Below are 11,222 nucleotides of genomic sequence, written 5' to 3'. Positions count from 1 at the left end.
CAGGCCTGAGGGCACGCACACACACACACACACACACACACACACACACACACACACACACACACACACACACACACACTACTGTTTAGTAAAACACACACATCTTAATGAGATTCTTAAGAGACAGGAGATGAAATGTTTTCCTCTCAGGCCGCAGCTCACACAGTCACCTTCTGTTCTGAGAGCTCAGGTGGGAAAAAAAAAAGAACATCATGCTGCAGGAGCGCAGTGACACAGAACACACAGAGAGCAACATCTGCATCTGAACACAGAGAGAGGAACATCTGCATCCGAACACAGAGAGAGGAACATCTGCATCCGAACACAGAGAGAGGAACATCTGCATCCGAACACAGAGAGAGCAACATCTGCATCCGAACACAGAGAGAGCAACATCTGCATCCGTGCACCTCTCCTCATCATGGAGACACCGCTGCGCCTCCCCCAGCCACACACACCTACCAGAGTCCGAGCAGAGCCAGGAGCAGCCAGGGGTTCATGGCTTCGTCCCGCGCGGATCCGACAAAGAGTCCCTTCATCCTCGGAGGCGCAGCCGGGAAACGAAACGACCTTCCCGGGGAGAAACGGGGCGCGTCCTGCGTCTCCTTAACGCAGCCGCTCAGGGTTAAATGTAGCAACGGAGGGATGTGAGAGCTGCATCCATGCTGTGTGTGTGAACGTGTGTGTGTGCAGGGGGGGTTGTGGCAGAGGGAGGGAGGCTTCTGCTGCTGCCGGGGAGCTGACTCTGCTTCAGTCCATCTGCAGTGCCGCTAACAGGCTGCTGTCACACACCAGAGGAGGAACCGGCCCCTCTCACTGAAGACCTGACTCATAGTTGTAGATTTGTATTTTTTTTTTTTTTTTTAACTATTACACTCATGTTTATGCATCAGAGGAAACACTGTGTATGCAGATGAAGCTCCCTCACTCTGCATGAGCTGCTCAGCAAGCTCTGTGCAGGGAACCATGTAGAACACACACAGGGGGTGAACCACGAGCTCTCCACCTCTGAGTCCAAGGTGACTCTCCAAGGCGAGAGAGAAGCAACCATGTCCTCACACTTTTACATTTTAACCCCCCCCCTAAATCTCTCCTTTATGCATTAGTATGGAAGCCCGTTTCCGCCAGTTAAACAAAAAAAAATGTGTGAGGAAGAAATGAAAAAAAAAAAATGTTTTAGGAAAAGTGAAATAAGAAATAAAAAAATGTTTTAGGAAAAAGTGAAAAAAAAAGTTTTAGGAAAAAGTGAAAAAAAAAATGTTTTAGGAAAAAGTGAAAAAAGAAAAGTTAAGTCATAATAATGAGATACTAAGTCATAATAATGAGATACTAAGTCATAATTATGAGATATGCCTAAATGGGCTTCCATGTGTGTTGCGCTGCAGCTACAGTTTGAAGGGGCTGAGAAAAAGCTTTGCAGACCTTAATGGATATCATCATTGAAGACTACTTTTGATGTGGATTCACAAATCGTGAAATAACCTTTTTTAGGGCATCCATTGTTTTCAGTTACAGCATCAATAAAATAACCTGCAATGCTTTTTTCTTGAAAAAAAACATCAATGCAACCACTGATGCATATTCCATAGGGCGAACCACGAGCTCTCCACCTCTGAGCCAAGGTGACTCTCCAAGGCGAGAGAGAAGCAACCATGTCCTCACACTTTTACCTTTTAACCCCCCCTAAATCTCTCCTTTATGCATTTGGTATGGAAGCCCGTTTCCGCCAGTTAAAAAAAAAATATATGTTTTAGGAAAAAGTGAAGAAAAAAAAATGTTTTAGGAAAAGTGAAAAAAAAAAAATTGTTTAGGAAAAAGTGAAAAAAAAAAATGTTTTAGGAAAAAGTGAATGAAAAAAAAAATGTTTTACGGAAAAGTGAAAAAAAAAATGTTTTAGGAAAAAGTGAAAAAAGAAAAGTCAAGTCATAATAATGAGATACTAAGTCATAATTATGAGATAGGCCTAAATGGGCTTTCATTGGGGGTTGTGCAGCAGCTACAGTTTGAAGGGGCTGAGACAAAGCTTTACAGACCTTAATGGATATCATCATTGAAGACTACTTTTGATGTGGATTCACAAATCGTGAAATAACCTTTTTTAGGGCATCCATTGTTTCAGTTACAGCATCAATAAAATAACCTGCAATGCTTTTTTCTTGAAAAAAAACATCAATGCAACCACTGAACATATCCATAGGGCGAACCACGAGCTCTCCACCTCTGAGTCCAAGGGACTCTCCAAGGCGAGAGACAAGCAACCATGTCCTCACACTTTACCTTTTAACCCCCCCCGTAAATCTCTCCTTTATGCATTAGTATGGAAGCCCTTTTCCGCCAGTTAAAAAAAAAAAAAAATGTTTAGGAAAAAGTGAAAAAAAAAAAGTTTTAGGAAAAGTGAAAAAAAAATGTTTTAGGAAAAAGTGAAAAAAAAAAAATGTTTTAGGAAAAAGTAAAAAAAAAAAAATACGTTTTAGGAAAAAGTGAAAAAAAAAAAAAAGTTTTAGGAAAAAGTGAAAAAAAAATGTTTTAGGAAAAAGTGAAAAAAAAATGTTTTAGGAAAAAGTGAAAAAAGAAGAGTCAAGTCATAATAATGAGATACTAAGTCATAATAATGAGATACTAAGTCATAATAATGAGATACTAAGTCATAATTATGAGATACTAAGTCATAATAATGAGATACTAAGTCATAATAATGAGATACTAAGTCATAATTATGAGATACTAAGTCATAATTATGAGATAGGCCTAAATGGGCTTCCATGTGTTGTGCAGCAGCTACAGTTTGAAGGGGCTGAGAAAAAGCTTTACAGACCTTAATGGATATCATCATTGAAGACTACTTTAGATGTGGATTCACAAATCGTGAAATAACCTTTTTTAGGGCATTCATTGTTTTCAGTTACAGCATCAATAAAATAACCTGCAATGCTTCTAGCCATATCATTTTTCTTGAAAAAAAACATCAATGCAACCACTGATGCATATTCCATAGGGCGAACCACGAGCTCTCCACCTCTGAGTCCAAGGTGACTCTCCAAGGCGAGAGAGAAGCAACCATGTCCTCACACTTTTACCTTTTAACCCCCCCCCCCCCCCTAAATCTCTCCTTTATGCATTAGTATGGAAGCCCTTTTCCGCCAGTTAAAAAAAAAAAATGTTTTAGGAAAAAGTGAAAAAAAAAAAAGTTTTAGGAAAAAGTGAAAAAAAAAAATATGTTTTAGGAAAAAGTGAAAAAAAAAAATGTTTTAGGAAAAAGTGAAAAAAAAAAAATTTTTTAGGAAAAAGTGAAAAAAAAAAAAAATGTTTTAGGAAAAAGTGAAAAAAAAGTTTTAGGAAAAAGTGAAAAAAAAAACATGTTTTAGGAAAAAGTGAAAAAAGAAGAGTCAAGTCATAATAATGAGATACTAAGTCATAATAATGTGATACTAAGTCATAATTATGAGATAGGCCTAAATGGGCTTCCATGTGTTGTGCAGCAGCTACAGTTTGAAGGGACTGAGAAAAAGCTTTACAGACCTTAATGGATATCATCATTGAAGACTACTTTATATGTGGATTCACAAATCGTGAAATAACCTTTTTTAGGGCATCCATTGTTTTCAGTTACAGCATCAATAAAATAACCTGCAATGCTTCTAGCCATATCATTTTTCTTGAAAAAAACATCAATGCAACCACTGATGCATATTCCATAGGGCGAACCACGAGCTCTCCACCTCTGAGTCCAAGGTGACTCTCCAAGGCGAGAGAGAAGCAACCATGTCCTCACACTTTTACCTTTTAACCCCCCCCCCCCCTAAATCTCTTTATAAAAAAAAAAAAAAAGTTTTAGGAAAAAGTGAAAAAAAAAAAAAAAAAAAATGTTTTAGGAAAAAGTGAAAAAAAAAAAAAAAAGTTTTAGGAAAAAGTGAAAAAAAAAATGTTTTAGGAAAAAGTGAAAAAAATAAAAAAAGTTTTGGAAAAAGTGAAAAAAAATAATGTTTTAGGAAAAAGTGAAAAAAAAAGTCAAGTCATAATAATGAGTACTAAGTCATAATTATGAGATAGGCCTAAATGGTTTGCTAAGTGCATAGTGCTTCCTAAAGAGCTGGGTCTTTAGCTGTCTTTTGAAAGTAGAGGGACTCTGCAGATCGAATGGAGTTGGCCAATACATTCCACCATTTAGGGGCAACAGAAGGGCAGAAAGTACGTTGAAACTCGGCTACGTCTGAACTTACGCACAGCTGGTGAAACCCAGTGCAGATGTTTACTGTCACATAACTCAAATTTAACATTCACCCATTTACCTCTGCAATAAAAACACGATTGTAGCTCCACTTAGTGTCTTCATTTATCATCTTCATCCATGCCACCCTGAGTGCGGCTGAACCACCAGCACGACTCTGATTTGTCTGAGGATACATTATTTAGCTTGGATCTCGTAGGAATCACACTCTTAAGTTTTGATTTCACTTTAACGGCCTTTTGTCTCGTTAGTCAAAGCTCTGAGAAGTCTTCATCGGCACCAGAGCTTCTTTCATGCTTTGTCTCTTGGTTTCTCTGTCAGCAGTTTGGATGAGTTGATGAGATGAATATCTGTCAGACAGAGATCAAAACGTCTCTTTGACTGCTCTCTCGTTATAGTTTTCATCCTCACATGAAAGAGGAGGAAAAGAGAAGCACGGCGCCTCACTCTGCGGGGTTGATTTGCACCGTGAGGATTTCAAAGGAGGACATTTAAAATTCCAATCTGAGGAGAAACAGAAAATTCCACGTCCCGCGTGAGAGGTGTAATCACGCCGTTTGTGACATCATCTCGGCTTTCTGAAGGGATCTGAGCCCTGAAATTGGCTGAACCAACACCAGGGTCATGTTTAGGTAAGCTTCATCATCAAGGAGAATCATTCTGTGATCCATTTCAGACACAGAGTTTGCTTTCAAGTCCTTCACAGTGCTGGCGTGCCATTGCTGGATCCACAGGGGCCTCACTGTGTCTCCATGAGTTTGTGGCGAAGTTCATTAAGTCACACTGAGTCATGCATGTAGATTTAGGAACCTGATTCCATGCAGACATCATGGAGGCAGAGTTTGATATAAGACGCCGATGAAGGGAGTTAGTTTGTGGATACAGATGACGGCTGAGCTGCGATCTGCTTTGAAACGCTCTCCATACAAAGACCAAACCTCACGGTAAACACTATCTAGATTTCCTGGTTCAGTGTTTGGTTCACAGTCCTTTTTATTTCAGCCTCTCTTAACTTCCTCTAACCGCTGTCCAACATTATCACACTGTCATCTCCGATCCGTCACCTCATCGGATCTGATAGGTTTCTATTCTAGTCAATGTGTTAACTTCCTCTGGATCCGCTCTGTTGCGTTCCGGCTGCATCTCTGATCCGGCAGGTCGGAGTCCTCCGGATCAGATACACAAGACTTCTATTTTTGCCGGATGCCGGAGCACAACGCATCAATCTCAACAGAGCAGATGGAGCGGGACAGGAAGTCAGGCACCAAAACAACATGAAAACATCCTGTTAATTTTCAGAATAAAACACTGTGTTATCACCAGATCGTATTTCACTTAACTACAACAACAAACCGCATGATGAGCGGAGCCAGGCCTGGAGTCAACAGGTCAGAGGTTTTCAGAGGACCAGAAGACAACATGGATGAGGAGAGGAGGAGGAGAATTGTGTGATTACCGCTGGAAAACCTCGGTCACATGACTCCAGCTGTCCGGCGGTCCTGCTCTGTGCTGCGTTCTGAAAACACAACGGTGGTGTTGATGGACGAGAGAGCAGGAGCCGGACCACAGCGGATCAGTGACCGACTGGAAACGGATCTGGTGGAAGTCCTGTGTCAGGGCCTACCCTCTTCACCTGCTGACCCTGCATGATGACCTGGACTCCACCAGAAGCTCTACAGATCAGGAGGAAGCAGAACAGACGACAGAGAAGAAACCAGCTGCAGTTCTTTAGAGGACGGAGACACCCAAACTCAATTACTCAGTTAAAAACTTAATATCACCTCCAAGAAATGCATTAGAAATAATCTCATCAACTCTGGATACCTGAACTTCCTGTGGGGAAGAACGTTATTACTGTTGCTTGGCAACTGAATCAGCTAATTGTCCGTGCCTAAATAGCACGAAGACGACGAAACGAGAGAAACCAATTATCTGAAATCATCAAATCTCTCTGTCTGTAGCATCAGCACTTCTGCGGAGAGGCCACACACACACATTCTCAGGCAACAATGAGTCCATTACATCATGAAGGAACACTCTGAATAAATGTACATAAAGCAGTAAGATATAAACTTTCATTATTATAGTCTCATACTTGGTAAAAACCAGGAGGTTCAGCTTTCTGTGGATTCTTCTGTAGACATGACATCTTCCTTTTTTACTTCATCTCTACTCAGATTTCAAACCCTGTGATTGGTTGAAGTGTCTGACAGGAGGACTTCTTTAATAGCTTAATAACTGACTCTGATTTTGGCATCATCCATGTTCATGACACACGGAGGGAAGCTGCTCTCTCTCTCTCTCTCTCTCCTCTCTCTCTCTCTCTCTTCTCTCTCTGTCAGGCTGTGCAGGTCAACATCAGGGTCGTACGTCTGTGTCATCAGAAGCAGATCAACTCTGAACTTTGGCCTCGCTCTCCTGTGAATCCCAGTCTGGATGCATGTTGCCAATGATGCATGTTGGTTTTGCAATTAGCAGTAAAACAATAACCACTCTGGAGTCCAGGCAAGGTTTCACTTTAGTGCGAGCAACAACATTTGTGAAAGCTTGGCAAGGACTGCATGTTTAGAGAACGACGACCTCTCCTGTGAACCTCCTTTCTGACCCGTTCTGTCGGTGTGTCTGAGACTTAATTCATAATGAAGTTACAGCGCTGTGCATGGTGTGTAAATATGCCCCTCTCCTCTGTCTGAGACGTTCAGTCGTGGACGTTTGTTTAATATTTTGTGGTTCTTTAAACAGTTTAAATCTTCCAGACCTACATGCTGTATGATAATTCACAGTGTCCCCTTCTGTCCCCATTAGATCACGCTGAGAGATAGTGTTGTGTTATTATTTGCTTACAGGAGCAGAGCCGAGTCCTTTCTTGCTGACTGAAGCAGCAGAAGGCCCAGAGGTGAGACAGGAAGTGGAGAGGTAGATTATCCACACATGATAACACCATTGTGATCGGGCGTGCATCCTCGGGGTCGCTGCTGCAGCTGAGATTAGAGTTTTAGATCGGAGCGGTGCTGCTGGACGTGCAGCTCATCAGAGGCCTGATGGTGGCATTTTACCTCGCACTGAGAGGCTGATTGTGTCAAAGGGACATCGTGTGATAAGAGCCGGCTATTAATGCTAAAGGCTTTGATGATTCACAAACAAAAGCTGGATAATTAATGAATATGTGATCAGAAGGAAGACATTAATTCTGACATTTTTTACTCTAATTGGACGCTGATTGCTGAGATGCGTTTCTGATTTCTCTAACCTTCGGCTCTTTCTCTAAATTCAGTGACTCCTCCGCGTGTGAGACGTCTTAAAGGTGACATATCATGCAAAATCAACTTTTTAATGGTTCTCTACCTGAAATATGTGTCCCTGGCATGTCTACAAACCCCCCGAAAATGAAAAAAATCCATTCTGCCCCTGTTTTGATTTCTCCACCTTTCTGTAAATGTGTGTGAAACAAGCCGTTTCAGTTTTCAGTGTTTTTCATACGTCACAACGACATCCGGTCTTTAACAGAAGTCAGAGCTCGGAGCTTGTTCAGCCCATAGACTGTATAAAATACAACTCAACTCCTCCTCCGTTTTTCATTCCCTGCACACGTGTGCTAACAAGGAGCTTAGGAGGGAGGCATGCTAGTTGTAGGCCGTCTTAATAAACACAAAGGTCGGTTTTACTCCCCACATCTGCAGATTTGAAGATCTAGTGGATGATTTTTATTTTTCATGGAAAAGTGCTAGCGCTAGTTAGCATAGCCACATAGCTACATGTTCGTAGCTGTGTACCAAGACACAGTCGACATGCTGACAAATACAACAAAAACACACAATCTGTGACCAATGGTTCAGAAAGGTCCTGCTGCAGGCGCCTCTCCGTCAGGATCAGATTCTGGATCAAATTCAGAGGGTTGAAGTAACGCGGGTCTGTGAGCAGCCTGTATATTCAGCCAACATGTAAACATTAGATCAACGTGCTGGACAGCCGAGGCCACATCCACTTCCTGAGGGGGCGTGGTCAGAGAGCTCATTCTCATTTAAAGGCACAGACACAGAAAACAGCCTGTTCTGAGCAGGGCTGAAAAAGAGGGGTTTACAGGCAGACCAACATCTGATTTCAAAGTGTTTTTTTTGAGCAATAAACTTTAAAGAAATGTTTTGGGGGACCTCTTAGACCAGTACATTTGATGAAAAAGAGCGTAATATGTCACCTTTAAAGACATCCAACAAAAAGAAGGGATGGGCATTTCAAGCAAAACACTATATTGATAAATGATCCTCAGACATGGTCCCTGTCATTTAAATAAGTTCTAATCATGCTGATTTATGTGCATGTGCTCATTTTTTGTGGAGAAGTGATAAATTAGTTATGATGCTGTTAAGAGATGTGATGTCGACAGATGAGGCTCCTGCAGTGTTCTTTACCGGGTCACAAGAGTAGAGGAGAATCACTGCAGATTGTTCAACCTGTGTGTTGACAGGTATTCAGGTATCATCCTACTGACACACCAGCAGGCTGAGGATGCAGAGAGGTGGAGTAGCTGGGATGAGTATCCCGATAAGTGAGGACATTTCTGGCCTCTGGCTGTGTTCGGCTGTTAGAAAGCTACTCGACCTCTGAGATCAAACCTCCCTCTAAGGACTGTGTGTGTGTGTGTGTGTGTGTGTGTGTGTGTGTGTGTGTGTGTGTGGTGGTGTGTGTGTGTATTATAAATGATCTAAGCCATACTGACAGATGTAGCGTGTGTGTGTGACCAGATTTGATGCCTGTGTGTATCAGGGGAATGTGTTCAGTGATTTTTTAGATAAATATGACTTTCTGATTGTTAGTTTAGTTGTTAAGTTATTTTTAACCTGAAACTATTTTACGCATCCTCATCAGATAAGTATTTTATGACGTTTGTGAGGGATGCATCCAGCAGAAAGTCTCCAGTTAACAGGGTCGCTCTTTAAACTGAAACACCGGTCGATCCTTGACATGGCTTTTAAAAGCACTTTAAGTCGAGCGCATCACTTTGAATTTAAAGCCGTGTTGAAACGTCTTTGCTGCTCGCGCTCATCTCCTTCCAAGCGTTGATTCAGTGAATCCATCTGCAATAAAGCACGATCAAAAACAGCACAAGAGGAATCTTCTCGAACAATCTCCTCGCTCATAATGATGCCAGCTTGTCTTACTGCCCTCTATTGGTCTGGCGGTGTAGTGCAGTTACCTTTTTTTTTCTCACTTCTGATTTGAATGATTTTCCCAGGACTTCAGCTCGCAGTCGAAATGCAGCAACAATAGGGCCACAGGAACCATTTAGTTCCTGGAAGAGTAGTTCTGGAACTTCTGCTGGAAATGCACCTACTGTATAAGCACCACACGTCACGTTCAGGCCGTTGTATCGTGTAGATTTTAAAGAAAGGTTCATTTTAAAAAATGATGTGATCATGTATTTAGAGTCAGTCTTTTTCAGGTCTGTAGCTGATTTGTTTAAAGCCTGTGGGGTTTAAGCCTGGGTGAATGGGCAGATGACACCGAGTGAAAGGCGAGCCAGCCGCGGGGATCAGGTGATGCAGGTGCAGATCAAAGGCAGGTGGACAAACAGGAGGGTAAATGTGCTGATGTGCTGCGGATGCTCTGCTCCACCTGATTAAAGCCTCTTCAGCAACACTCGACCATTCAGCAGGACTCCTCTCAGCAGTGTTGATCTAAGCACTGTTAGGATTTGGATGCCTCATGGACCTGCTGACTCCTGTGTATGTGTGTGTGTGTGTGTGTGTGTGTGTGTGGTGTGTGTGTGTGGTGTGTGTGTGTGTGTGTGTGTGTGTGTGAGGGATATCCGGACCCCTTTATACGGAGTCACCTTAAACTGGTTCAAAGCTGCACAGTGAAACGTTTATTCCTCTGTGGCTGCAAAGTGCAGAGACAGTGATGTTAGAGGGGTCAGTCTGCAGCTTTCACCATGAAAAACCACAAATCATGGCGCTGTGAAGTTTGTACGGACTCGAAGGTACAAAGAGGGTGAACCCTGACTCTTCACTTTAAGAGGCCACAGGCCAACATTTATCTCTTTCAACACATCTGTTCTTTCTGAAGCGAGTGTGTGTCAGCAGCAGGCTGAGGAAGTTAGTCCCTCTTTACAGAAGAGTAGTTTCATATTAATCTGTGCAGTAAGCTTTTGATCTACCCCGAGGTCTCCTCCTAGTTCTACATGTCTACATGCCCAGTCCACCACAGGGTTAGGGTTAACACTAAACCCTAACCGTAAACCCTTAACCCCAACCCTAAACCCTTGACCCAAACCCTGACCCTAAACCCCTAACCCTAACCCTAAACCCTAACCCTAACCCTTAACCCTTACCCTAACCCTAACCCTAACCCTAACCCTAACCGTAACCCTAACCATAAACCCTAACCGTAAACCCTCTAACCCTAACCCTTAACCCTAACCGTAAACCCTAACCCTTACCCTAACCCTAACCCTTACCCTAACCGTAAACCCTAACCCTTAACCCTTACCCTAACCATGAACCCCAACCATAAACCCTAACCGTAAACCCAGACTCTAACCCTAACCCTTAACCCTAACCGTAAACCCTAACCCTAACCGTAAACCCTAACCCTTACCCTAACCGTAAACCCTAACCCTAACGCTAACAGTAAACCCAAACCCTAACCCTAACCATAAACCCAAACCCAACCCTAACAGTAAACCCAAATCCTAACAGTAAACCCAAACCCTAACCCTAACCCTTACCCTAACCGTAAACCCTTACCCTAACTGTAAACCCTAACCCTAACCCTAACAGTAAACCCAAATCCTAACCCTTCCACAACTGTCTTCTTTCATTGTGCTGCATAAACATTACACAGAAGCATCAGCTCTGCTTCAAGGTCCGCCCGGATGTCTGAGCCCCTTTGTTATCTCTACAGCCGCCCTGCAGAGGAGACGTATCAGCGATCGCTCTCTTTCAGTAACAGTTGAGAACACCGAGGCCGGACCGCAGCAGATCAGAGACAGACCTGA

The 11,222-nt window shown here is 42.5% G+C and overlaps 2 protein-coding genes across 4 annotated transcripts in view; both read right to left on the bottom strand.

The window, feature by feature from the left end:
* gabrg1 (gamma-aminobutyric acid type A receptor subunit gamma1) overlaps positions 1–539 on the bottom strand; it is a 17,125-nt gene extending 16,586 nt beyond the window's left edge. Inside the window, exon 1 of the mRNA XM_034675072.1 lies at positions 463–539. Coding sequence (XP_034530963.1) covers positions 463–539 — 77 coding nt within the window. The remainder of the gene's footprint in view (positions 1–462) is intronic.
* Positions 1–11,222, bottom strand: part of LOC117806222 (NLR family CARD domain-containing protein 3-like) — a 435,740-nt gene that overhangs the window by 278,236 nt on the left and 146,282 nt on the right. The gene's annotated exons all lie outside the window — the stretch shown is intronic.

Source organism: Notolabrus celidotus, chromosome 22, assembly GCF_009762535.1.
Source record: "Notolabrus celidotus isolate fNotCel1 chromosome 22, fNotCel1.pri, whole genome shotgun sequence".
NCBI classification, from domain to species: Eukaryota; Metazoa; Chordata; class Actinopteri; order Labriformes; family Labridae; genus Notolabrus; species Notolabrus celidotus.
This window is presented reverse-complemented; position numbering and strand designations above follow the sequence as displayed.